The sequence below is a fragment of the Amphiprion ocellaris genome, chromosome 7, assembly GCF_022539595.1.
Source record: "Amphiprion ocellaris isolate individual 3 ecotype Okinawa chromosome 7, ASM2253959v1, whole genome shotgun sequence".
In the NCBI taxonomy this organism is placed as follows: domain Eukaryota; kingdom Metazoa; phylum Chordata; class Actinopteri; family Pomacentridae; genus Amphiprion; species Amphiprion ocellaris.
The window spans coordinates 9,562,139-9,589,338 of NC_072772.1; the positions used below are offsets into that span (position 1 = coordinate 9,562,139).

General features: G+C 40.2%; 1 protein-coding gene across 8 annotated transcripts in view; it reads right to left on the reverse strand.

The window, feature by feature from the left end:
- gria4a (glutamate receptor, ionotropic, AMPA 4a) overlaps nt 1-27,200 on the reverse strand; it is a 108,293-nt gene that overhangs the window by 48,680 nt on the left and 32,413 nt on the right. For all 8 annotated transcript variants that reach the window (XR_008602208.1, XM_023276417.3, XM_023276418.3 and 5 more), the window contains exons 3-10: nt 17,375-17,614; nt 13,648-13,700; nt 13,234-13,365; nt 11,101-11,154; nt 9,261-9,419; nt 4,175-4,342; nt 3,006-3,110; nt 2,027-2,137 (exon numbers count right to left, since the gene is read on the reverse strand). Coding sequence is in view for 7 of the 8 variants with exons in the window: in XM_023276417.3 (XP_023132185.1) it covers nt 2,027-2,137; nt 3,006-3,110; nt 4,175-4,342; nt 9,261-9,419; nt 11,101-11,154; nt 13,234-13,365; nt 13,648-13,700; nt 17,375-17,614 (1,022 nt within the window). In the remaining variant the exon portion in view is untranslated. The remainder of the gene's footprint in view (nt 1-2,026; nt 2,138-3,005; nt 3,111-4,174; nt 4,343-9,260; nt 9,420-11,100; nt 11,155-13,233; nt 13,366-13,647; nt 13,701-17,374; nt 17,615-27,200) is intronic.

Sequence of the window (27,200 nt, forward strand, 5' to 3'; positions counted from 1 at the left end):
GGCTGTTTTCCTTCCGGGTTACTACTGCTTCTGGCCACCGGAGGCACTGCAGACTTTCACTGTATCAGTCAATCTTTGAACAGTCGTCCATTTTTAGGGGTAATTGCATGAGCACTACAGTAAGCACAACTGCAGATATTTTGGTCACATTACTGAGTTTGCTGGATGCAGCAACGTGTCTTGAAACAAAACACTGAATTAACCAAAGCTCAAACATCTGTGGCTTGTTTTATCTCTGGGCTGAAATTAGTCTTTTGAGTTGCTTTCACTTGCATCATTTTGCATGCCCAATTGAATTAGACTGATTGCATTTACAGGAAGGGGATGGCCACCATAAAAAGGCTGCAGATGGGTGAAGTGAAATCAAACGTAAGCAGAGGATGTGCACAAATCCACCGATTATGCCTCCTTTATTCTTGTTTGTGGAAGAAAGAGGAATAATTAAACTGGGTTGCGGTGCAGTGTCTATGCGAAAGCCATTAGAAGAGACTGGACGGAGGTCACTTCTAAATGGTGATCTGAGGTCAGTTTTAGATTTGCCTACTAATGAGACATTAGTGTAATCTTCCAGCTGGACAAGTGCCACTCCCTCTTGGCTGTGCTGTGAAGCTCTCCTCAACTTGTACAGCTCATTTATCTCCAACCTGATTTTCTTTGCTCAATGTTAAAAAAGTTCTTCCACATGACTGCCTTGGACTAATTCATCCTCTGACACTGAAAGGTAAACTTCAGCCTCCAGTTCAACTCTAAAATTGCATCACTTCTACAAAAACTGCTCACCTTTCGAACATTAGTTCGAAAGCTGTTTGCATATGTTTACTGATTCTGATTATATATAGTCAAGATTTTTCTCTCTGTTCTATTTAAATAAAGCATAAAAAAGCAACAAAAGAGTGGAAAACTTTCAAAAATTTAAGATAATTTACTAAAGTGTGGTTTTATCCTTTTCTATACTATTACCTACAATATTCACAGCATGCTTTCTGGCTCCCCAGCAGTAGATGTACACAGTCTCTGAACAAATCTACTCTAAACTACATTAACACTGTGGCTGCTGAAGAACAGTTTCTCTGCTCCTGGAATGTTTCCACTTTCACAAGGTTTAATCATGCTGTGACCCCTTAGATGTGTCTCCTTATAGGGGTTCTAAACCACAGGTTAGAAGCCATTTTACTTCAGTAGTAAAACCATGTCTGTAACACATTGCTGCATTTTGTCTTGTCCAGCCACATTAATGTTGTACCCAGTGTTTCACCACAGTGACTACCATTTTTCACATTAGATTTTTAAATTTTTTTTTGTGAAATCCATCTTCCTCGAAAACCAAGCTTTCCTCTTTTCCCTCAGTTTTTCTGTACTGTGCACTCACTTGATATTGCTATAGAAATTATACAAAACCTTGTTACATGAGGTATTAAACAAATGTTCTGACATGTCATTTGCATTTCCATAAACTTCAAGTATCTAAATGAAGAGTCGGGCAAAAGCAAGACTTTGGTGGCTCATGTCACCTGGCTCATGTGAATTTCCCAGTTGTGGCTCAGTGTCTTAGAATATTTCTCTTTATTCATCATGAAAAGCCTTAAAGAAAGGGAAGATTGTCCTCTCAATTATAAATATGCTGGAAGAGAGTTTAACAATATATTAATGGTTTCACAATTCACAGGGTGCTGCACATAAGCACTGGAGTACTTTGATAATTCAAAACATTAAAATATAAATTGAAAATCCAACTAAACTGATTAGATATATTTAATATTGTATTATATTAAACTAAATTAAACATCTACCATTACTAAAGGTGTGCTGTGTGAACTGAGGCCAAAGCAAAAGCACAAACAAGCCACTGTATAACAGGACACAGAAACTTCAAGTATCTACATGAGCAGTCAGGCAAAAGCAAAACTTTGGTGAAATTAGTTTATGGAATTTGAAAGACTGATTGTCAGTGCTGAAGGACAGCTTCATATGAAACTCAAACAGAACCCAAACTACAAAAAATTAAAGCAGTTGGAGGGTACATTACCATGATGGTTGTCACGACAACTGTCCGGTTCTCCATCGCTGAGCTGTCATTGGACAGAGCATTTTCATTCTGGACCAACACAAGTTTGTCTATATCGTTCCAGTACCCAATCTGAGGTAAACACAGGGAGAAAGAAGCGAGAGTGTGAATGGGAATGAAAGTGATAAGAGGGGAATATTCATCCAGTCAATCCTACCCTTGCGCACTTTATGCAAAAATGGAATTCAAGGAACGCACAAAGAGGAGATAAAACAGAAACAGTACAAGCAATGCAGTAAATGAGATGAGAGAAAGGAATAGAAATAAAAAAATAGTCAACAGAATGAGCGCACTCCAGCAAATTTCCCATTGGAACTGTAGAGGATATTGAGCGTGAGCCAAGAACCGTCAATAAACACACAGTGCTGTCGAAGGAACAGTTTCGATGCTGGGACATGGTGTTATTTCTTTATTAGAGATGATACATCTATGCTTTTTTTTTTTTTTTTACAGGAAAGAGAAATTATAAGAGTGACTCTTATCCTGCTACTTTTGGTGATTAAGAAGACGGATTATGTTCCAACTTCTTATTTCCATCACTGCAGAACTGTATGTACTCCTAAAGCTATTAAAACATGAGCTGTGATGGTTGGTTTGATTGTAGTTATCTAAAGCTATTCAAAACTGCACACAGACACTTATTAATAACGAATAATGGAAACAATTATGAAGTAAATTAGCTCATTTTTTAGGGGTGAGATATAAAAGAAAAAAAATTAGCACACATTCAATAGTACATGGATTATCCTTTAACAATAAAAGTAAGTATACATTCTTTCAATTGTGATTAAAAGTAAAGTTCCTGCTGAAGTCACATTTGCTGAAATGATGTCTTTTCACATTGTTTTAAACTGTGTCACCTGGAAATATGACAAAAATGTGGCTAAACTCACAAATTCAAATACTTTCCCTTTGCTTCTAAGTTACAAGGGGACCCTACCTTGCGCGGTCCATTACTCTTCAGTTCAAACACGTCCATGGTGTAATTCACTCTCCGACCATAGTGGTCAAACTGAATATTCCCAGTCAGGCCCTGAATGCGCACCTGGATTTATAGCAGACAGTGAGGAAAGCAGAAAAATAAAAGTAAGACACTTTGTACAATTGCTGCAGTTAAGATTACAGTCAACCTCACTGAACAGTCAAAAACGTAACACAAGAGCAACTGGTGTAACCGTTTACAGTTCAGCCAGACAAGCAGTATTTATTTTAAAAACAGTCCAATGCTTTTAACAACCAGCAGCAACAGAGAAAAGATGGAGTTTTATTTGCAGTAATGCAGTGCACAGTAAACAGTCAAGCTGATTTCAGGGATTTTGTTACAAAAGATTCTCAACAGCATGGAGGAACATCATACTAAGGCAATTTGAATCCAGTGTTGGAATGGTGGACTCCCACTAGCAATGTAAACTACTACTAAACCGCCACAATCATTCAATTTGAATGAAGATAACAATAAATGAATCATAAATCCAGTGTAGACATTGCTAATATGGTAAATGACTATTCTAGCTGGAAACGGCTGATTTTTAATGGAATATCTACATAGAGGTACAGAGGAACATTTCCAGCAACCATCACTCCTGTGTTCTAATGCTACATTGTGTTAGCTAATTGCGTTGAGAGGCTAACTGATTATTAGAAAACCCTTGTGCAATTATGTCAGCACATGAATGTGAGTGTGAGTTTCATGGAAAACCTCAAACTTTTGAATGGTAGTGTATAAAGTGCAAATCCTTTTCCAGTTAACAGAAGAAATCTGTCTCCACAAGATGATAATTGGTTTCAGGATTACAGCTTAAAGAATGGCTGAGGTTAAAAGTTTTAGAGATATATATAGCACCTATTGTGTTCATTGTCAAGGCAACCAAAGTACGACAAGCCTGTATGATAAGTGTGCGCAGACTCCATCAAATTTCCAACAAGACTTTAAAAAAACAGAAACATGAGCTCAGATTTCTGGAACATTTTCTCCTTTCTCATGCCAGATGTTTTATTATTTGCCTTGGTGCATGTGTTTGTAAGTTTGTGTTTGTGTGTTCCTGCACATCTGTCTAAGTCGTTGGCAATCTGTCTCTTCTAAACTTGAACATCAGACTCGTATGAAACCTGTTTGAGCGCCCGCTCCATGTCTATTCCTTGGTTCCAGGGAGCAGCTGGATTGGCCAGGCAGTCGCCAGCATTGCCGCGGCGACTGATGTCAATTTTCTGACGGCGAAGGGTGCGGAAGGCTTCGGCCATTACAAGGACACCATCATAAGTTAGAGAGGAGGTATACTGTAGAATAAGTAAAAACAACAGAAAAGTAAAATCCATTATATGAAAGAAATCAACTATTTCATCTTCACTCTCAGTTACTGTGGAAATTCTCAATGAGAGGGACATTGAAACATAAACTTTGCATATTTTATGAGACACTGTTTGAAAAATTTTAATAAAAAAGTAAGATATTCTCAGTATTTGCTCGTTTTCAGTTAGCTCTCTTATAAATGCATGCAATTCCCAAAAAACTGTAGGACTGATGTGCTATTATTGGCATCTTGAGAGCGATAACTATTTGTTATAATGTGCATTGAATTTAGTGGTTATATTTCAGTAACAGACTGTTCATTTTAAAGTTATGTTTTCTCATTAGCATTCCAATCCACACATTTCAGTGCTGGAAACCCCAAAAAATACAACAGTAAAATCACCACGGACATCTTCTGAGCTGTTTTTCAAAACCAAAGCAGGCAAAGCAAACAATGCAGAGATACACTGTGAGCTTACAGGATTCATTTGAAATAAGAATCTATTTCAAGAGCTATATTGCTGCATCAGGATTTGAACCACCTTATCTCTATATAATTCAATGTATGCAACATGCTGACCGGTGCTACAATCTATCTCACTGCTCTGACTTTTATTTGAGCTCCACAGTTAACACCAATGAACGTCAATCAGCGCAACTGTAAATGTAACATCAGTGTAAATGTGCCAGCTTCAGACAGGCTTACAGTTGTCAAATACAGTCACTGGACAGGATCTGAAATCCATTAAAGTGACATTCAAATGTGTTTAAATCATACTGTGAGCTTGTTTATCAAGGGAATTCCCTCAGATGGAGAAATTCAGATTGGCGACATCCATAAATGTTTCATTGTGTTATATTCTACAACATGCTTTAGCACTTTAGAAACAACCTACAACAAGAAAAAAAATCTGTGAAACAAGATAGTGAGTAAGAACAAGAGACACATTGTGACTATCTGCTCTCTAATGAAACTCTTAAAAGTGGCAGTGATCTTGACAGATTGACAGATTCATTATAGGTAAGACAGAGCGCTGTGGGGCACAGTACCACACTCAGCAGCAGCACCCAGAACACACACACAGATGCTCAGTGCCACACAAACTGAGGCAGTCGAACACGCAGCAGGCTGCCTTCACATCACGGTGGAAACAAATGGAGAAATGAAAATGCGAGGACTCAGGCAAGACAGCTAAGGTACTCTGCCGACGCTCTCCACGCCTCTGCAGGTAGTTTCTCTCATACTGACATCCCTTGATTTGTATACGACAAGGTGTGCTTTGGAAGGCTGCACAACCATGTCATCCTCTTTTCATCTCTACCCTTTGAAACTAAAGAAGCCTTTAGGCGTGTGACTGACACATGACGACTATAGAATCCAAATCAAGGGGAAAACAACAAAACTGAGCCAACCAGCATGATATTTTCTGTCTCTGTCAGGGGCAGGAGAGAAACACCTTTGGGATACATAGAACACAGTACTGAAAACATCAAATTGCAGATAATGTTTCCAGGATTGGTTCGAATTCAGCTGAAAATCCACCAAGCCAAAACCATTTTCCTCTTTAAATGTGGATTCTCAAGTAGGATAAAACATTTAGCCAAACCATTCCATATTGGGCCAGGGGACAGATTTATAAATGATGTATACAGTAAAAGAAAGCATGTGCCACTTTTCACACACATATTTATAAAAAATGTATACAACACATTTAGAATGTACATTTCTGCATCAAGTTTTACATCAACTGAACTGACCTGAGTGAGACTAAGCAATGTTACAAGGAGCTGTAATCATAATCTCCTCATTCATTTATTTTTCGTACATTTTCAGTTCTTTAAACGTTAGCATGTTAACACGCTAAGATGGAGAACTTTGTAAACAATATACCTGCTAAAACTCTGCGCGTCATTTCGTACATGTTACCATTTAGTTCCAGTGTACACCAATCAACCACAACATCATGACCATTGACAGGCAAAGTGAATAACATTGATCATGTTGGTACTATGTGGTGTTTTGCTGGAAAATCTTGGATTTTGGTGTCCGTGTTGATGAGACTTAGACACCCAAATAAACGTCCCAGGACAAGCACAACCAAGCACCAAATGTCACTGGCCTCACCCTGCAGGAAAATACACTCCACCACATCGCAAAAACATCCAATAATCAGGAACATCTTGAGGAACATGACAATCGCACAATATGTGGATTTGACCTCCAAACTTCCTAGAACCCATTCTGAGCAACCATCAACAGGATGTAGTGGAACAAGTTTGATTGGTAGAGGCCCCACTGCACAACCCAGAGGACACAAAGGATCGACTGCCAACGCTCTGGTGTCAGACCCCATAGGACACCCTGAGAGGTTCTTTGGTGCAGGTCCAATGGTTCAAAACATTTTTGATGACATAAGGAGAATCAACACAATATTAGGCAGGTTGTCATAATGTTATGCCTGATTGGTGAACAGTACAGCTTCACATGGCTGCTAGTGTGACAATATGCACCGATCAGCCTAAACGTTATTATCAAATCGTGATGTTTAGCAGGGAAACCTTGGGTCCAAGCATAGATGCGGATGCTACTCTGACCCAAACCGCTTAACTAAACATCATTCCACACCAAGGACTACGACACTCACCCTGCCACATTGCAGTATTGCTCAAAAACAGCTCAAGTGACACAATAAAGAGCTCAAGGTGCCTCCAAACTCCCCAGATCTCAATCTGATTGAGCATCAAAGCGATTCCCCAGAACAAAGTCGATCCAGGCCTCATCCTACAATTCACAGAACCCAAAAGAATCCACTGATGTCCCAAAACCAGACAAACCAGGACACCCATGGAGGACCACTGATGGGCCAGAGCTTTTGTGATGGAAAAAGGACCTATACAATGTTAGGCTTTTTTCTGTTTCACATCTCTAACAAAAACATGTCACCTTAGTTTTATAGATAACTGCTAGTAGCAATTTTCCTCATGCACGTGTGCCATTTGATTTAATAAAGTCATGTTTCACTGTACTGTACCGCAGAGAACATAATATAACAGAGGCACAGTTAATGTCACACTGACAAACACGAAGCTCTTTCATTAATTTTTCTCATCAAGTTATCAGAGAAAGTAGAAATGAAAAATGAAGACTGTTACTTTAAAACCGTTTGGACAAGCATATTTAATTCATCAAACGAGCTTTGCACAGGTGTCTGGCAAACATTAAATGCCTTACACATGGATCAATATTAATAAAGTCAGCCCCATTTCCACTTAAATAAGTTAACACAGATGATGTAAGCTAATTTCTATTCTCATCTTGCAATCAGAGGAGATGAATAAAAAAATGAGGTGGAAAATAAAAGCAAAATAGGAGCTAACTTGGAGGACACGAGTGATCAGAAGCATTGTAGCTAAATTTAAATGAAGTTGAAATATTTCTTTACCAGGTCACTGATCATTTTCATTACATTTCAGGAAAATCTCCAGGCACACCAAAGCTCATTTCAAGGCACACCAGCGGTTAAGAGAGTTTGATTGATGGCCAAAAGCAGCCAGCTCAAAATCCAGTCTCTGGTGTAGAAGGGACAAGTCCCAATAGTGCTTTTCACACTGAATATTATTAGACCAGATTTCCACTTGGCCTAAGGCTACCGGCTGGCCCAAGGCTAACTGAGCTCCGTTTTTACACTGCACAAATTAGCCAGGAGCAATTTGGAGCCATGTGTTGTCACTAGAGGTATGTGATTTTCTGTTGTGTTAAATCATTAAAATCATGTTTCCACGTTTGCAAAAGGCAGAACAAAAACATTTTTCTTGTGGTTGCAATGGAAAGAAAAATGTTGAATATATTAACAGCTGAGAACATTTGCAGTTCTGTTTGCTTCTGTTTAGTGCATCTAAATATGTTCACTGTGTTTATCTGTCACAGTCACGCATAATAAGCTCAATTAATGCAGTAAATGCTGTGTAAGTGCTAATGCTAATGAGAATTCATCAGGTGAATCTGAAAATGATGATTAGCCAATTAAAACTGGTCAGACTGTGACAAATGACATGCCAATAATGAAACAATGACCATCAATATATATTTGAAACACGGAAAGGGAAGCACACAGGATAATCTTTGTGTAGTTACTGCTCTGTTTGTGTGAGAGTTCCTGGAAAGCGAGGGATTGAGAGCTGCAGCACAATGTGTTTTAAAATGGTAGGTAGACATATTTGCAGGTAATTATGCAACTCTAGTTAGCTGCAGGTCATTGCCCTGTCACCAGAGGTGTGTTTGGGTAAGTGGGGTATGAGAAATGACAGGGGCATAGGCAGGGGATTCAATTGCAAACGTGTATACACAAGTGGGAGGAAAAAGTGAGGAAAAAGCGAGAGAAAATAGTTGAGGAAGGCTGAAGAAAATTAAGCAGAACAGATGCGACAAAGAAGTCTTAAGTCTGACGAATCTTTATGCATCACATTAACCTTGACACTAAATCCCAGATCAGCCTTTACACCTTTCCCATATCCTGAGGTCATGCTCTGATTGGCTAAGAAGCTCCACCAAATGCACCACATCACACACTGAATGATTCAAGTACAGCATATCACCCTGTGACTGGATAGCTGATTAAAAAATCTGTGTATGTGGCTTTTGTGGTGAATTTCAGGCACAAAGAACAATTCACACACCAATGTCACCATGCCTAAATGTATGTGTGTACTGCAGATGTATTTCTGTGCAACATAGCTACACTTCTGAAGTAAGTCTCAGCAGAGGTTTTGCAATTTTTCTTTTTCATTTCTATTTTCTCTGCCATTACGACTATCAAATACGATTATCTTTTAAGTAGTGACAGCTCTCGCAGAGACAGACTTCCAATTTGTCTATTAAAGGGTGAGACAACATGTTTCTATTACCTTAGGTGGGCTTTCAGATCCAGGATATTCTCTCTGATCCAGTTTGTTCCAGCGCTGCATCAGTTTTATGACGATAGGCTTGCTGAAGTCCACCAGCTGGAAACCGGTCACGTTGGCCCCACCATGCATGAACCTCTCCAGAGATATGTCCTTAAAACCCTGGGAGAGGAAAAGCAAGCAAGCAAGAAAGACAGAAGCGGAATGAGAGGAAGAAAATGTGATAAGAGGGGTAATTCCTGCTCAGAAAGCATAAAAACCATTCCTGACCAGATGTGTGTCCACTTTTGCTGACATATGATACTCAACATTCTCCTCACTTTATGCATACTCATTTTACTTGATTATCTATACCACTACTTAGTCTAGAGTGAGCTTCACAGCTGCAAGTGTGACTAAATGCAGAGCGATACTTTACAGTGAAGTGTTAGTGAAGAGGGATCAATCTGTTATGGGGCCAGAGACAGCAGTAGAGTACAGACATGTGAGGGTTATCCTGGGTTGATGGATGTTAATTGCTAAAAGCTCTGAGAAGCTATCCAGCTTGACCTGAGTACATTGGCCCCCTTTTCACTGTCCCAGAGAGAACTAGTGTTGAACAGATTTTAGGGATTAAGGTTGAAGCAGTGATTCATTTATTGATGTGGGTTCCAGCAGCATCCAACAACTATGACTTTGTCAAGGATAGAAAAATGGTAACATACTAATTTCAGAGTAAGGGATATAATGGCCTTTGGTGGCAGCTACTAATAAAAACAACAATACAGAACTGGAAAAGATGGTTTGTTTTTTCTGCAAATGGCTACAGAAATTTATCAAGTTTGTAATAAGTGTCACAGGTTGGATGTCAAAGTTGGGGTAATTAAAATATGACTCACAGCTGGCTTCAGAAATACAGATTTTATGTTATTTAGATTTTAAAGCTTCATCTCACTTATATTTGTGTGTCTGTCGAAGGTCCAAAGAACCTGAGAGGCATTCAATATAGCCCAACTTTCCTTGTGTTACCTGGCTCAACAAAACCTAAACCCCAGTCAGAGATAATGGGTATCATGACAATGGTTATCAACTTTCTTCGTTAACACAGGTTTTCTTCACCAGGTTATGTACAGTTCCCCACAAAAGGTGACATTTAATACATCATTTGACTCTTCTTCTGCACAAAATTGATCCTTGGCCGCCTACTTCAGTCAAGAGGAATAGGTTGTTATAATAGAGAATTGTGAAATTAAAAAAAAAATGATTACAGTGAAAAGCAATACTATTCCAAATGAGGAATGAGAGCAATGCTAGTACAAAATTGTTTATCGTGTCACTCTCATTGCAGCTGCTTGTTTCACACAAGTGCATTTAGCTCTAACAATGTCCCATAATGAAGGATAGGTGGAAACCAGTGTAGTTTCCCATCTATGTTCTATTAGCTGCAGTATCAGCAGCGTAAAAGTGACTCAGCAGGAAATAAGGACCAAGTATAAACACATACTGTTTGATGCAGAAAATGCTTTCTGCATCAATAACTCCATGCATGCAGGCTGGTAGATATAGTGTACTCAGTCAGTTTGGAATCTGTATCATTCACAAAGAACATCCTCAGGAAAACAACTGGTGAAAGAAAGTGCACCATAAGTTACCACTGCGATCTTGCAGGTTAAATGAGACTGAACCTCTGTTACAGTGGAATCTCTGGCTTTCAGTTCAACATACCCCACTAACTCATTAATCTTGCTTCACAGTACGCACTTCTGATGTCTGAACTATCCTCATTAAAACAAGACATTACAGCAACACTTGAGCGAGCATGTCTCAAAATAACAGCTGAAAGCAATGCCATTAAAGTTCTTACCAGGTTTGCTATGATGTAATGGTAACCTTTTACGTGCTTCCCCACACTAACGGCCTGCAGAAAGAGAAAGAGAGGAAACATTATTGCATGGCTATCTCTTAATGTACATGTAGTATAACAAACCAGGAAAGAAGCAGGAAGGAGGAGTCAAACTGTAAATAATGTAGACTTCCTCCCATCTGTTGCTCCCTTACTCTCCTTATAGTGCGGCTGTTTTACTATGCTGATTAAAAGCAGATTAAGCGATGAGGATTTCACTGGTCTTCGGTGCCATGCTGGTTACAACTGCACAGCCTCTAAAGCACCTTGTTCTGTTAATTAGCTTCCAATTTGAAACCTGTAAGATTTTTTTTTAAATTGTTGTCATTGCTACATGTTTATGGAGGGATGGAGTGAAATATGGCCCATTTTTCAACAAAGGAGAAATATGCATATTCATATTAACATGGTGCATTAACCTAATTAATAAACTGTTCACATTCCTTCTTTGTCTCTCTCACCCACACATATCAACAGCTATATAATGACACAGACAGACAGATGCACACACAAACAAGCACACACACACACACATGCACACATGCACACACATGCACGCACATGCACACACATGCACAGACGCGCACACAGATCGCAGCTGGCAGGGGCAGACAAACAGAGCAGTCTCTGTCTCAGAGCAGGGATGCTGGCCAATGCCAGCCCTGCAGAGCTCACTGTGATGGGAGTGTGTGTTTGTGTCTGCATGCCTGTCTCAGTGTATACTTATGTGTGTGTGAATGTTGGCGTGTGTCTCCGTCTGTCTGTTCACTCACCACAGAAGCCAATTAAGAAACAGTCTGTCTGTCTGTGATGCTGCTCTTGATGTGGGTTTGTACGTGTGCAACCGTTCTTTTAAAAGCTGTTGTGTATGGTGAGGATATAGTGTAGTTTAGCATGTGTTAGATTTTTATGCAGTGGTAGTAATTGTGCGTGTGATGAGTTCTTGCGTGTGTGTGTGTGTGTTTAGTGGTGTGTGTCATTGAGTTTGTCAGATGCGCAGACAGAGGATCAGATGTGATGACAGGTGGCAGAACCAATGGGATGTTACACTCCAACATGAGTCAAAGGCCACACAGACACACACTCACTCACACACACACATGCACACACACACATACACATTTTTGCCACCTGCCAGAGCTCAAGTCTCAACTATCAAGTGAGACAGATCATCTAATGAACTCAGACAAGCGTAAGGTGTCAGAGTGTATGGCTTTGATGTACTTGTACGCATTTGTGTGCGTGTATGCTCAAAATCTGGGTGCCAGTGGACAGTACAGCGTCATTACTGGAATTGCACCCTGATGTAGCTGTAGGGGCAGTTACATTTTTCATTCCACATCATGAACTCCAGGAGAAAAAAACAACCTCAAATTGTGTTTTCTTTCCAGATGTCAAAAAGCATCAGGAGTGCAGTTGAAACTAGCTGCGTGCAGCAGACAGCAGGCAGACTGACACTAGTGGTACAGTGGGGAAAAAAACAAAACATAATGCAATTTTACAATAATTTGTAACATAATACTGACTTCAGTTGTTTCCAATTTTTGTCAGAGGTTCTCATTACTTACCACAGTCCACAGTGTGGTATGTTACTCACTATTAAGTGTTAAATGCTGTTAAGTTCAGGTCAGTGATGCAATCTCTGCCTTGTCACTAGTAATCTCAGTGATAGTAACACTGCCACATAAAACTATAGTGTTACATCCATTAAAGCAGTATCTAGTGATCTACAATCCTGCAAGGTGCGGTTCAAGTTCCAGATCAGTGTCAAATATCTTGACCACACGTCTGCTGTTAGATAATAGTGCTTTTTGCAATCCTGTGATGTCCTGCAGCAAGAGACTCTACAGTGTTTAGTAATGCATCTTTTGATGTAGCAGTAAAGTTATTGTGAAACAAGATTATTTTAAAGTTGGTTAGCTTAATTGTTTCATTTTAATTGTTCAATAGTACTAATTACATGTCTACAATAAAATTGAGGCATAAATATTCCCATATTCAATCCCCGATTACTTTGATGGCTCCCCTGCCACTAGGCCCTTACATTAATGTAGTCACAAGCGTAGGGTTAAGGTAGTTAAGTGAATTTCATACCTGTTCTAGGATGCTCTGTAGTCTCTCAGGCTCCAGGTCAATGACATATTTTCTCTCCTGCCGTCGATCCAGGTCCTCTAAGAGTCTGCGATATGCTGCTTCATTGAAACTCTCCACACAGATTGCGCTCACCTGTTTATTACATACACACATGTACCCACAGTTAATGTGCATATGAACACAAACACCATGTGGGAATAAGGTCATACATGCAAGCCACAAGCAAGCTAACAATGGTTTTCGAAGAATTAATGACCAAAAAACCTAAATAGAATCATGTGCATGCATTGTGTGTGTCTGTGTGTGTATGTTGTTGTGCACATTGCATATGTATGCAGCCTAAGATCAGGAGTGTACTTGTGTGTGTGTTTTTGGCAGGTTTCCAAGGATGTGTGTGTTTGTGTGTGTCCTGACCTGCCATCCGTTCTGCCCCGCTCTCTCCATAATTGCCTGCAGTATTGCATAACCTAAACAACAGAGAGTAAGGGAAGCAAAATAAGAGAAAAAGAGAATTAATGCTGTACTAGGTAGAGACTGTCGCTGGGAAATGGAATAATTATACTTTGTAATTTTTGCAGGTAAAAAGTCCCAACAGTATTTGCAAAATCTTTTATTTTGTCGCAGTTACCACAATGCGTTTGCACAAAATGCTGAAATCAGCAAAGTGTGTCCAGGTGTGAAGCGCTTTGCAGTAGATTCATCAGCTCATCTCATTTACAGAAGCAATACCCCAATGTCATGTCTTCAGAAGTGGGGGCAAAATGCTTAATACGTCAACAGGCCTCGCTTCAATGTCACTTTATCAACCAACCCACAGAGCTTATCAGGATAAAGAGCCAAGTGGCAAAACAGAAAACAGTCACTTTCAATGGGAATGATAATATTAATAGTGACATTTCATTTCACTGAAACTGAAATTCCTTTTTAGTTGAGAACCTTGATTCAAATGAAACTCAGCTGAGACCACAGTGCCACTTAACAGTTTTATAGCCTGGAACCAAAACGAGAAAATGAAGTTCTGTTTGGACATAATGATTAAGTACAGTCTGAAACAGGGAGAGAATGTCGCTCAGTTTGATATCAGATGACTTTCAAAGTTAATATGACTAAGCAGCAGTTGCCAACACCAGTGACAATGAACTGCAGTATATTACGCTGAACAGCTGTCTTCATGGGTCAAAATAAGATGAAAAAAATCCCAATAATGAGAACTATCGTCATATCACAGTAATAATCCTTTATAACACTGGCACACATTTTTACCAAAATTATCTCTATCAAACCTCCACATATGTTATTAACTCTGCACTGAGCTTACGTTGGGTAAAAATAAAATCTTACAATTTACTCAAAGTCACATGCAACCAATGATAAGCACACGTCTCTTGAAACACAGTGGCATGAAGAAACATACATGTAGCACAAATAAATCAACCATCAACTTCTGTGATGATTCATTAATCAGTTTGATTAAATTCTCTCATTCCAGCCTCTTAAAAGTGAATGTTTAGTTTTTTTCTTTGCTCCTCTATGACAGTAAAGTGATTATCTTGAAGATTGTAGACAAAACAAAACATTTTTGGACATCAGTGAGTTTAGGAAACATTTAACAACATGTACTGGCATTTTATAGACCAAACAACCAATTGATGATTGAAGAAGATAATCAGCAGATTCCTCAATGAATACAATAGTCGTTACTAGCAGCCCTTGACACAAAATGCCACACATACTCCAGATTTACCCTTCCAGCCTCTCAAGTAATCATAAATATCTTATATTATGTATATTTGTGTTCAGGGTTGCACTTGTCTGTGAGTTGTTTATGTGTTTTGTTTGCACTCTGTACATTAATTCATGCATGCACACAGGTGCATCCATCTACCCTGTATGGATTTAGGTATGTGTAGGCATTTTTTGTTTGTATACATTTGTGCAGGTATATGGACATACCTCAACTTGTTTGTGTGTGTGTCTGAGTGTGTGTCAGCAGGCTGTCTGTGGAGCTGAGCAGAGCAGGGAGCATAAAACAGATCACAGCGTTACTGCCCATTTTCCAGCACATTACCGGCAGCAGGGTCTGATGGGAGCCTATAATGAAGGGCCCTGCCTTGGCCAAGTCACGGGTGAGTACAGCCCAAACTCTACGCATTCATCCTTCGCTTCATTTCTCCCTCCTTTCCCCCCCTTTGCCTCAAGCCTCCCCCCTCCTCCTTGCACTATATGCTACTGTATATCCTCAGAGAGTTGTGATCCTGTCTGTCCCCTCACTCCTCCTTTCTGCCCTTTCTGTAATCTCCCCCTCCCTTCCAGCCAACCTCCACTGCAGCCATCCACCTCCACTTCCTCATCTTCCCCCGTGTCGTTGTTTGTCTCCTCTGCCTCCTCTTAACTCGTAGCCACTCTCTGTCTTTTTGGCTGCTCAACCAGCTCAACTCACCCAACCTGCCTTCCCTGCTGCCCTCCCCCGGGTGCTAACACAGACAACCTGGGCCACAGGAAGGCTGACGGAGGCACAGACAGAGCAAACGACACACAACTGCATCCACACATGTAGACTCACTCACACACTGTGCAGCTCACTGACTCCCCAACACACCACTGTACCATGGTCTGGGGACTTTGCATCATGTTTAACCTGTGTTTCACTCCCTGTGGCAGGGAATTAGTCTTTGTGTGTGTGTGTGTGTGTGTGTGTGTGTGTGTGTGTGTGTGTGTGTGTGTGTGTGTGTGTGTGTGTGTGTGTGTGTGTGTATGCGTGTGTGTGTGTGCGCGCGCTTTTGTGTCGGCACACGTGTATGTGTGTGAGAGGAATAATGTGCCAAGCATTCCCTTGACAGTGGTTTGGGGCCGAGGGCGTCAGCTGTGCCTGCTTCACTAACTTACGTGCGCTGCATGATGGCATGCTTAAATTAAAGGCAGGTGAACGCTCCAAGAGCTCTGACCAAAGCCCCGTTTCTAGTTGAAAAATACCAAATGAATCCCTTGTTTCTGCAGCTGCATCCTTTAGCAGAGCTGCTCAGTGCCAGTAACACAACCTCTGTAGTTCCATGAGAAAATAAGGCTAAGGTTAGGAATTACATTAAGGCCAAATAGACTTCCAGACAGATGACTAAGAGTTGATATTATAATACCGCTTCATTCTAAACGGAATCCAAGTTAACGTCTAATTCTACATGCATAAAGTGTTTTGAACCAAGCTAATTTGGAAATATATTTTAATCTTCCGCAACTAAGTTTTGAATTCAGAGGCCAAGAGATGTAAGATGGGGGATCTACCCAGTTAGCTCTCGTTATCATAGCAGCAATTATAATTCCCTGGTAGTGCCATAAAGTCACAGAACCACTCCAGTTACACTCATTTGGGCTGTTCTGATACAATAAACACAACAGACTATTTTGCTCAGTTACAGGACCTTTTTGCACACTTTCCCTAAAAACCCTTCTCTGACCTTTCTCTTAAAAAAAAAAACAACAAGGAAGGGAAATGAAGTAGGAAACAGATGAGAGGCTGTCTTGGTCACAACAATGCTACTGCAGCATTTTAATGGAAACAGGCAGAAAAAGATGCATAAAAAAGACATACTTTAAGTCAATCTCATTATGTGTTTCTTTCTCACAGTCCCTGAGCAAAGTCATAAATAATACTGAGCAAGGTGCTGATTGAGGTTTACACTTCTTCCATCCATCCACAACTCTTAATCCTCATTAGGGTGGTGGGGGGCTGGAGTCTATCCCAGCTGACTTAGGGTGAAGACAGGGGACACCCTGGACAGGTCACCAGTCTATCACAGCGATACACATACAAACAATCACATTAACATTCACACCTATGGACAATTTAGATTCAGCAGTTAACCCCAGCATGTTTTCTGACTGTGGGAGGAAGCCGGAGTACCCGGAGAAAACCCACGCATGCACAGGGAGAACATGCAAACTCCGTGCAGAAAGATCACAAGCCGAGACCGGGACACGAACTGGGGGATCTTCCAGCTGCAAGGCGATGTGCTAACCACCGAGCCACTGTGCAGCCCTGGTTTACAGTTCTTAATACAGAAAACTCATTCAACACCACACAAAACCAGACATAAAATGAAAATGTATACTTATTTCATTAAGATATTTGTCGCCTTGCATTTACCTCTGTCTGTGTCATAGAGGAAGACGAATCTGCTCCAGTCGTAGTGGTCCAACAGCGACAGCAGAGCCCCTCTGATGGACGGCCGGAGCTGCAGCGTGAACTGGCCCTCTCCTTCGGTGGGGAAGCTGGGTGTCACGAGGCTGATGTGCAGGGCCCCACAGAACGACGTCAGCGTGTTCACTGAACGTTTGTCGTAAAGGCCGAAGATGGCAAAGACGCCCCTCGAGTACTGAGAACAGACTGATGTGAAGTGGAAAGAGAGGAGGCAGGGAGGGGGATGTGATGTTGGGGATAGATGGAATAAAAGAGGACAAATGGGTGAAAATCAGGGAAACACAAATACAGAGCATACTCAGTGATGCTGGTTTTTAAAGCTTTGTATTGATTTTTTGCAAATGAAGAAAAAAGAACAAGAGGGGGGAAAGGAGAAGAACACATGGCCCTTAATTAAATTCACACTGTGGGATCTGTTTAGAGATGTCAACCGTTTTAATGAGCGACAACTTCAGCTTGTGTCAGCTACTATACAGGGCTTTATCACTCCTAATTAGAGCCACAAACTGCAGTTTTTTTGGTGTGTGGCTGGTTTTGCGAAAATGCCTAATGAAACAGAACTGCTCTTGAAAATGCATCAATCAGATTTATGCAAGACTTTCTCTGAAAAAAGCTTTTATGTTATCCAGAACATCTCACAGATTCATGGCACCAGAAGCAAAACCCTCCCTTTTCTACACACAAACATATACATGTGGTTATAAATTACAAGCTCCAACATTTGCAGGAACATGGGTTGAAATCAAACTGCCCTACAAGCCCTTGGCAAGCAATTTTCAAAATTTCTGACTAGCACAAAATCATCCCCACTAGCCAAAAACTGTCATTGCTGCTTACACAGTTGTTAAGGAAATGACACTCAAATAACCCAACCTGCTTAGAGCTTAACATCTCTAAGATCCATCCGTGCACACACACGTACATGCAGATACAAAACCCCTGACCGAGCCGCAAGCTCACTTAAAATGTGAAATCATTTTCCATTACAACACTGCAATTCAGTCTCCAAACACCCTGAAGCTCTCAACCATGACAGAGAGGAGAGTGAAAAGCTCTGACGTCTACCGCTATCTCGCTCCTACAAAATTTTAGCTGGTGTTTTGGTTTGTCGGTCATCTGTGCGGTTCGACCAAGACCGTGTTTGAATGAAAAAACAGAAAAAGAAAAGGCACTTGGTGTGTGAACTGAGGAGACCTGCATATTCTGACAAACACAATAAATAAAAGAGTTGTCTTAAACACTATAAATGTGTTACTATTTTTTCTTTTTATACTATTTAAGGTTTCATTTTTGTCAGTCCCCTTTCTCTCATCCTCTTACGTCCTCTCCTCCTTTCTCTCTTCAGCCCTTTTCATCCTTTCACTCAGATTCTTTCAGGCAGGCATATTTTGAACTTCAGCTCTATCCTGCCTCATAATTCACTCTCCACCCTGTAATACGTCACACTGGAGTAAACAGTAAGACAGGAAGACTGCAGGCTTTGCTTTTGGCAACAGTCGGACATTACTCTGAAACCTTTTCCCTCTTTCTCCCTCCTTTTGATCTCCTCGTGCATCACATCACTTCATCCTCATTCCTTTTTCTTCTGTTTCCAGGGCAGACACTCCATCCATCCTCTCTCTTTCAGCTTTCCACCATCCACTTTCCTTCATATTTTCTCCCTCTCTTCATCTATGACTGCCTCCTCTTTCTGTTCCTCCCTCTCTCCCTCCTCCTGGGACTCAGAGTAATTCCATTATCAGCTATAAGCCTCAGTGGGGGTAAACACTGAGGGAGACGCAGCTCTGACGGTTCGGCTTGTGGCAATTAAACAAAGCCGAGGCCCCTGCACCCAGGAGGCGATAAGGCGGGGATTTAGTCTCCGATTATGACAGGAGCTAAATGTCTTCAATTCAGAGAACTAGCATACTAGCCGTACTTAGCATGCGTCATTCAGTAGGAGCTGAGTCATGGTGTCCTTAAAGTCAGTGTTCTTACTGTCTTCCAGGATGATATTTTACAACATTTCCAGATGTTATTTGATATTTCACAGCACATTTCTACATGAGAGATGCTTGCAGAGATGAGACTGTATGTGATGCACAGCTTTTTGACAGGGGTTATGTATTTTCCTGAGACACAGGGAGCGCGTAGTACCTGGAATGCACAAAGATATGAATGCTAAATCACTGAAGCCGGCATTTGATTTAAGTGCTCTGAAGATAAAATCTGAAATGGAAACAACAGTTAAATGTCAAGGAATCAAACAAACAAGAAGCAGGGACAGATTCAGACTGAAACACACAGGGACGAGTATACGTGTTCATCCATGATGGCAGCTGACTGATGACAAATGGCTCTTGGTTGAGATGAATTAAGTCCCAGACACTGTCTAAGGACAAAAGAGAATCAACATACAATTGAATGTCTCTGACAACAGTGTCTGTTTAAAAAAAAAAAAAAAAATTGCCTGAAACTTCTGGCCTAGATGCAGTTTGTGATGTCACTGTCTACAGATTTTATTCTCTCCCCACCTCCATCAACACTTAAAGAAATATTGATAGCCTTAATCCCGAACCATTCTATTTTTAAACAATACAAGACATCTGCAACACAAAGGCCCAGAGCACATAGCAAAAACTCTCTATTTTCCATTCATCTACTCCTTTGTCTTTCACCTCCTCCCTCCTTTCACCTCCTATAATTCCATCTATGCTTTCTGATCTTTGTATTGTCTCTTTTTTTCTCCCATGTTTCCCTTTCTGATGTATGTCTCCATGGGCTTGTTTCTCTGCAACCCCCTCCACCGACACCACCCCGCCGCAAGGCTGGAATGTGCCAGACAGTGGCGTCATTGTAATAAAATGTGTGCTAAGCTTGCTTCATAAAGCTTTAATGAGAGGAGGGGACCAGTGGCACGGTGCATCATCGCCACAGTAAAAGCAACGGACACAATAGGACTCCTGGGACTTCTCCTACCTCTGCCTCTTGTCATCTCCCCTTTGCTTCTTTTCTCAGCATCTCCATATGTTTGATTTTTTATGTGCATTCTACATTTTTTCGGGTTCTTAATTGCTCCCTCTGTCCGTCAAACCTCTCCCTTTCTCTGTGCATACCTCTCCATAAATGTGACATCCCTCCTTTGTCTGCATTAGTCCAGCCTCTGCATCCCTGCATCGTCCTCTGCAGTTATCCATGCCTTCCTCTGATTAATTTTATTTGTGACTCCATGCGTTCAGAGAGCCCTCTCAATCATCTGTGTATATTCTCCACATTACTTTATTTCTTGTTTTCACATTCAAATTTGTCAGATTTGCATAATAGGGAAGAAACTATGTCACAGAAATGGTATATTTTACAGACTAATATTTTAGCTTTCTTCTTGTCTGGTATTGGCCTCCATATGTTTGCTCTTTCTCATATTCCTCTCAACCAACCCTCCTTCTTCATACCTCTCAGAATAGTACCTATGTCTTCGGAAGGGCTTCTTGTTTGTTTTTCATGTGACAGCAAGAATAGATACTCACTGATCTGCTACTGATTTCACTGTCACTGCACAACACCCTAATCCCCCCTATCCTCCAACACACATACAACCTTCAGACTTTCTGTCCTGATGCTGCAGTTGCTTCTCAACCATTAGTCTGAATAACAACCCTCTAGCTGCACAGGCATTCTCCACACAGGCACAGAAAGACTGCAAAATACCATGAACTCTCATTACCTGCAGAAAAAGGCCAAGATAAAGGAAGCACCTGGGTAAATGAGAAATACCAGCTACTTTAAAAACCATAAGGCGTATTTTTCCTGGCAGTGACCAGGGCTACCTACAGTGCAGCACAGTGATACTTAGAGGGGGGGAACAAAGGTAAATGCCAATAATAATCTTTTATGAGCAATATAATTAGAGAGAAACCTACTGGCCAATGCCTTACACTGACATTTCACATTTAACCCATTTACCGGATTAAACTCTAGAGAAGACAAATCCTGTGCGGAATGTATTCTGTTTAAGTTCTTCTTTTAGAGAAAGAGTAGATGATGCTGCAGCAAGCAGTGAAATGTCTACAATGACTAGAGCCACTTTCTAGACTGACTTATCCTGACTAGTGTGGTGTCAGATAAGAAAATGCATATGACAACATAGCATTCTGAAAATGGGACACAAAGTAAAAAAAAAAAAACTGAAGGAGAGCTGTTTTACAAATGTAAAACAGGATATGACAGGATTGAGCTAACTAGTCTTGTTCTTGGGTTACAACGGACCATAGATTGGGTAATTTGTAGCTCAACACCAGCTGTATCCTGTTGCAGAAAGATCCCAGGCACCACCTTGCTCTTTCATTTCTTACCCAAATGCTAACTAATTCCTCAGTAATATTAAGTTTCCCAGCTCCCCTGCACACACCCAATAGAGTCCAAGTATTCATGCACATAAGAAATCTATATCACAACTTCTAGCACATTACCTTCAAGCGTTTTGTAAAACAGTTATCATGTCCGTACAATGATTTCAAATTCATGGTTACAGCACTGTCTACCAACAAGCGACAGCAGCAGAATGAAGTAACCTATAGCTGGGTTCAAAGCCTCAGCAGCTTTTGAAGTGAATTATAATAATAGTAATAAAAAAAAATGTTCCACAGCCAGCTCTTATACCATCTCTTGTAACATTTTTGGCATCAGTATCTTTCCTTAAAGTTGGTTAAACCATTTCTTTGAATAGAGCCTCTGATTCCCAAATGTCTTTGCATGCCCTTGAGTTTCTGGGTAACATTAGCTTCTTGCACATTCAATGAAGAAGAATGGGGAGCTCTGTGTGCCTTAGTGATTTCAATGACATAGCTCTCGCTAGGTGTATGTCACTTGCAAGCTGGGAAAAACTGCCCATTTTTCTCAAGAGTTGGATGACACTTCTCAGTTCAAGCTCAAGTTTGAAATTCAGAGGCAAGACACAGAGAACACTACTTGTAATGTATTTACAATATAAAATAATGACTAAACACAGTACGAACATAATTTTAAAAAAAGGCCCTTAATTGCTCTTTATAAATGGTTCTGCAGATTACATAAATACAATTTTAAGACCTATATCAGTGACGTTCCCCTGAAAGTATCCTTTGTGCTTTTCCTGCATCCCAGCGTTTTAAAATTGCTAACAGCCTGAGTGGAGCCTGACAGAATGTTTCTGGCTTTAAACTGAGGCTGTTCGATAGAAAACACACTGATGTAAAAGTTCCTTTTGTGAGACAATGAAGCACTGCTTTTGTAGAGGCAATGCAAGCTCCGTTAAAGAGAAGACTATAAAGAGAAGACAGAAGACAAAGTTTGGAGATCAATAGAATCTGGCAGCAAGCACAGTCACTGTATGGATTTCATATTTGTTCCTCTATACTAAACATAGATTATGACACAATGGAGCAACTTCCTGGAAAAAAAAGGGAAAAAAACCCTGGCACCTCAGAGGTTAGAAAAAGGATTTTGTAAAATGTGATGGTTTCAAAATATCAATACTGGATGTAATAAAATCCTGTACAGGTCTAACATTGATACAAATTATGTTAATGCAAATAAAAAAAGAGTGTCGTTGTTTCTCTGATGTCCGTGATGTGCAGGTGGAGAAGAAACGCCCGTTGACACTGACTTTCTTAATAAGAACTTTATTAAAAGAAAGAACAGTATCATACAGACAGAAGTTGTCTGGAAGGATGTGGCCCAATGATCCTCCTCGAACAAAGACCAACGGTCAGTTTTTATACCTTCTAGCAACGTATAAAATTACAGCATCTGGTTTACAACCCCACTAAAGAGTGACAACTCCTCAGACAAGACTCCCCTTCTGTGCATTCCTAAGGGTCACAAATCAGCTATAGGTCAACAGTGGACCCCAAAGTCAACACAGCATAGGATTTCTGGAGCCTGAAAACACATCTTCAGTACTTACTACCATCTGTTAAAAGTTCACTCTATGGTCAACAACCACCAGAACCACCTGTTAGTTAAAAGTTCACTCTATGGTCAACAACCACCAGATCAGATACTTCAAGAGTAAAGAATCCATTTGTATAAATGTATTGCTTTTCAGTATTATTTTTCTTTACTCAAACAGTTTAGCACATGTTCTTCTATTAGATAACCACAGACACATATTTAACCAAAACAGCACCTTGTCCTTCATCCTAAGAAGCAATTTTATGTCAAACTAAAAGCCTAAAGATCAATATTCCAGAAGTGAGTATGCTCGCTATTTTATAATTCAGACAAAAATTTGAGTGCATTCAGAGCTTTTCAGGGAGTGACTAGCTATTCAGCAGAGGGCACTAAAACAGAGGGATATGCAGAATAATCTAAACAGTATAAATGGAAAATGGAAAAAGAGTAATGAGTAATTAAATAGTTTTGTAGTTTCCTTCCCAGAGACCTAATTATAACATTTTAGGAGAGCTGCACACAGAGCTAGATTTGATTAAACAAAATGCATTATAATATAATGCATGTGGTGTCGGTTGCTGAGGCTTTATAAGTGACACCAAGCCTCAAGTGTGCTCATCAGCAGCATGATAAAGACACGATAAAAGATAAAGTCTGACAATCAATGGTCTGGCAAGGGCATCCAGCCACCTTATGGATTTCGTATCAGATCCTCTCCACTAGAACATACTTTACAAGATAACTGAGCCACAATGGCTTCATAAACAGGGCGGTGATTATTGAGAGTTATGTGCTGTTGTCTGTATGTGTCTGGTTCACTGTGCTTCTGAATGAGGCCATTCATCCCTCCGTCTGCCTCCTTCTCCTGTCTATCTCTGTCTATCTTCCCCCTTTTCTTCCCTCTTTTACAAAACTGCCTCAAGCAGAGAGGAAAAGGAGGCTTCAGTTGTTCTCAGCGAGGGGAAAGAAAGAAGAAGTGCAGCGAGAAGAAAAGCAAGAGAGGAAGAGAGTAGTTCCAAAACCCACAAGGGGCTCTGACAGTAACAAAAGAGCGTAAAGTCTGCCAAGCTGCAGACAAAAGGAGGAAGGTAGGCTAAGATACATACAAACAGGCATAAAGAGCAAATGAGGAGATGCTGCCCTGTAGGCCAGCGAAGGAATAGAAAAAGCTGGAAATTAGTCCTTAAATGCACTCACAGCTATTTCAGTGTGTTGGGAGTTGGGTTGTCAATGACTGTCACACACAAACACACACCGAGGTTCAAACTAACCCATGAGCAGAGCTGCCTCAAAGGGCATTGAGATTATGTCTTTTTTTGGCATCCATGTCTGATTGCAGGGCTGGATATCAGGTCAGAGGTGTTGGACAGCAGGAGAAAAGGCTCCCAGGTAAAACCGCCACACTCCACTGTTGTTTCTCTATTCTCTTTGATTACATCTCTCCACTTCTCAGCACCTGTTCTTCCTCCCTCCACCTCCTCCTCCAGGGCCTGTCCCTTAGGCCTCATGAATAAAGCTTCTAAGAATAAGAGCCCTGATTGGGGAAAATGAGGATGGGTACCCAGGAGAGGGGCAGCCACCTGTGTGGCCTTTAGTGTTGCCTCAGACAGTGATTATACTAATAGTTGCTGACAGGGCTTCCTCCCTTCTGCTGTCAAATGCGAAAAAGAAAATACTTGAAATCAGGACATCATGGTAATTAGCCACTCCATTCTGTTCTCACTTGAGGGTAATTTTAAAAAGATTATCAGTTGGCTCTAATGAGTTGTACTGAGAATATCAATAACAATCAAAAAGCGAAACAAACAAGGACGAGTTTGTATTGGTTTGTACGATCTACTGTTTAACAAAGATTTAAATATGTGGAACACAAACTACATGAGGCTTGCTGCTATCCTCACCTAAATTTCTGACACACCCTTTGTTTTTCTTTAGCATAATATTATTCAACAGCTTATTTGCTCCTTTCTCAAACTGATTTTCCTTTACTGAAAAGGACTACTCCACTTGTGTTTAAGCAAAATCTACAAAAATGTATGATGATATTTGGCACTGCTGTAATAATGGGTTTATTATTTACTTTCAAATCTTATTTTTCTACAGTCAATCACAATGAATTGGGCTTTTTGTCTGCCTAACCCAGATACAATATTTAGCCTACATGCAAATCTATGAAAATTTCAATGGAAATATAATCAGATTGTGCTTTTTTCAAAGCATCTGACAAGTTGCAAGATTGATTAGGAACATATCTGCAGATTTTCTTGACTGAATCATTTATTTGTTTGCCCACAGTATCTTCTTTATTAATAAAATTTCAACTTGTAGCAACAACAGCCTCAATAGACTGTATGTTGGCGCTCACAGATCCCTTCTGAGGGCAAGAAAAGAAAATGGTCTTGGTTAAGTAAAGAAAAGGTTGATAGTCTTTTGAAGCATTAGAACAAATATGTTATTTATTTATTTAAAAAAAAAAAACTAAAACCTTGAGCTGTCTTTAATCTTAACAAATGTGCTTGAGTTGAACATCATGCACATACTGGAAGATGGAAACCCCAGCTTGGTGTCACTGTCACAATTCAACCCGATTACCAGCAACAATGCACACAGGTAAGCTTTTCCTGGGAACATAATCCTGGCAGTAACACTGTATTTTCTTACTAACCATATCTGAGAAAGCAGATTTTTGGAAATGCTCTCAATGTTCTTGCACAGCCATGACTGGACACCAAAAACTGCAACATGGTTATGAGGTGGAAACCCAGAGGAGATGTTGTTTCCACATCCAGTAATGATCCAATCAGACCTTCTCTGACAAAACAGGAAATAGTGATCATAATGCTATGAAAAAAAAAATCAAGCATGCCTCTTTGTTTTTTAATACAGTAACATTTGATCATCTGTTTTGATCAGATTACAGCTTCTGGTACATGTACAAAGCCAAGGAATACTCGCCATTTTTTTAAAATATCAAAAACATGTTTATTTACTTATATAATTTATATTACTGTATCATCATGTGTTGCATGGCAAGCATTTTTGTACAAACCTCTAGACTGTCCCACTGTCCTCCCAACACAATGCTGTGGTGTGTTTGTCTTCTACACACTGGCTGCTAGAGTTACAGGTACAATCCCTGCTCAGACCCTAATAGCTCCCTTTTGCTACATTTTAAATTTTTAATTAACAAAAGGATAATTTACAAACATTGTAGTAAATAAGCTCAAACTTGCTAAAATGTCCAGAAAGGACATCCAGTGGAGTTTGTAGATGCTGGCAAAACTTTCATTTGGAAACTATTATGGTAAATCTTTAATAGACACTTGAAACAACTGTCAGCGGATGTAAAAATGTTTGCTTGATATGTGGATGTCTTTCAGGTGCTCCAGTGTCTTCTCACAGTCAACTGTAATGATACAGGTCAGGTGAACTGAAGACTCCAAACTGCCCTTAGATGTAAATATGAATGTATTATTTTTGTTTGTTCCAATGTGATACAAGGTTTGTCAAATATACAGAATGTCGGTGAGGACTCCAGTCCTCTCTGAACAGAAAAACGCAGTGATATTCAAAAGATGGGTGTAGTATCTATTGTCCTTTATTCTCTGTTTTTATGAAGAGTGAGGCAGATAACTATAAATCATGCAAAATTCTGGCATAAAAAGACCATTTAAGTGGTAATAATATTTTTCAAAGCACTCTTCTTTATAAATACCAAATGGGCAACAGGACTGTGAAATTGACATTTCACAAATATCCAATTTTGGATTCCACTCTGTAATTTTTAATACCCCGTTGTGATGTGGTGTGAAGCCCTGCACATCAGGGACATAATGGGCTTCAAAAGCAACTTCCTAACATT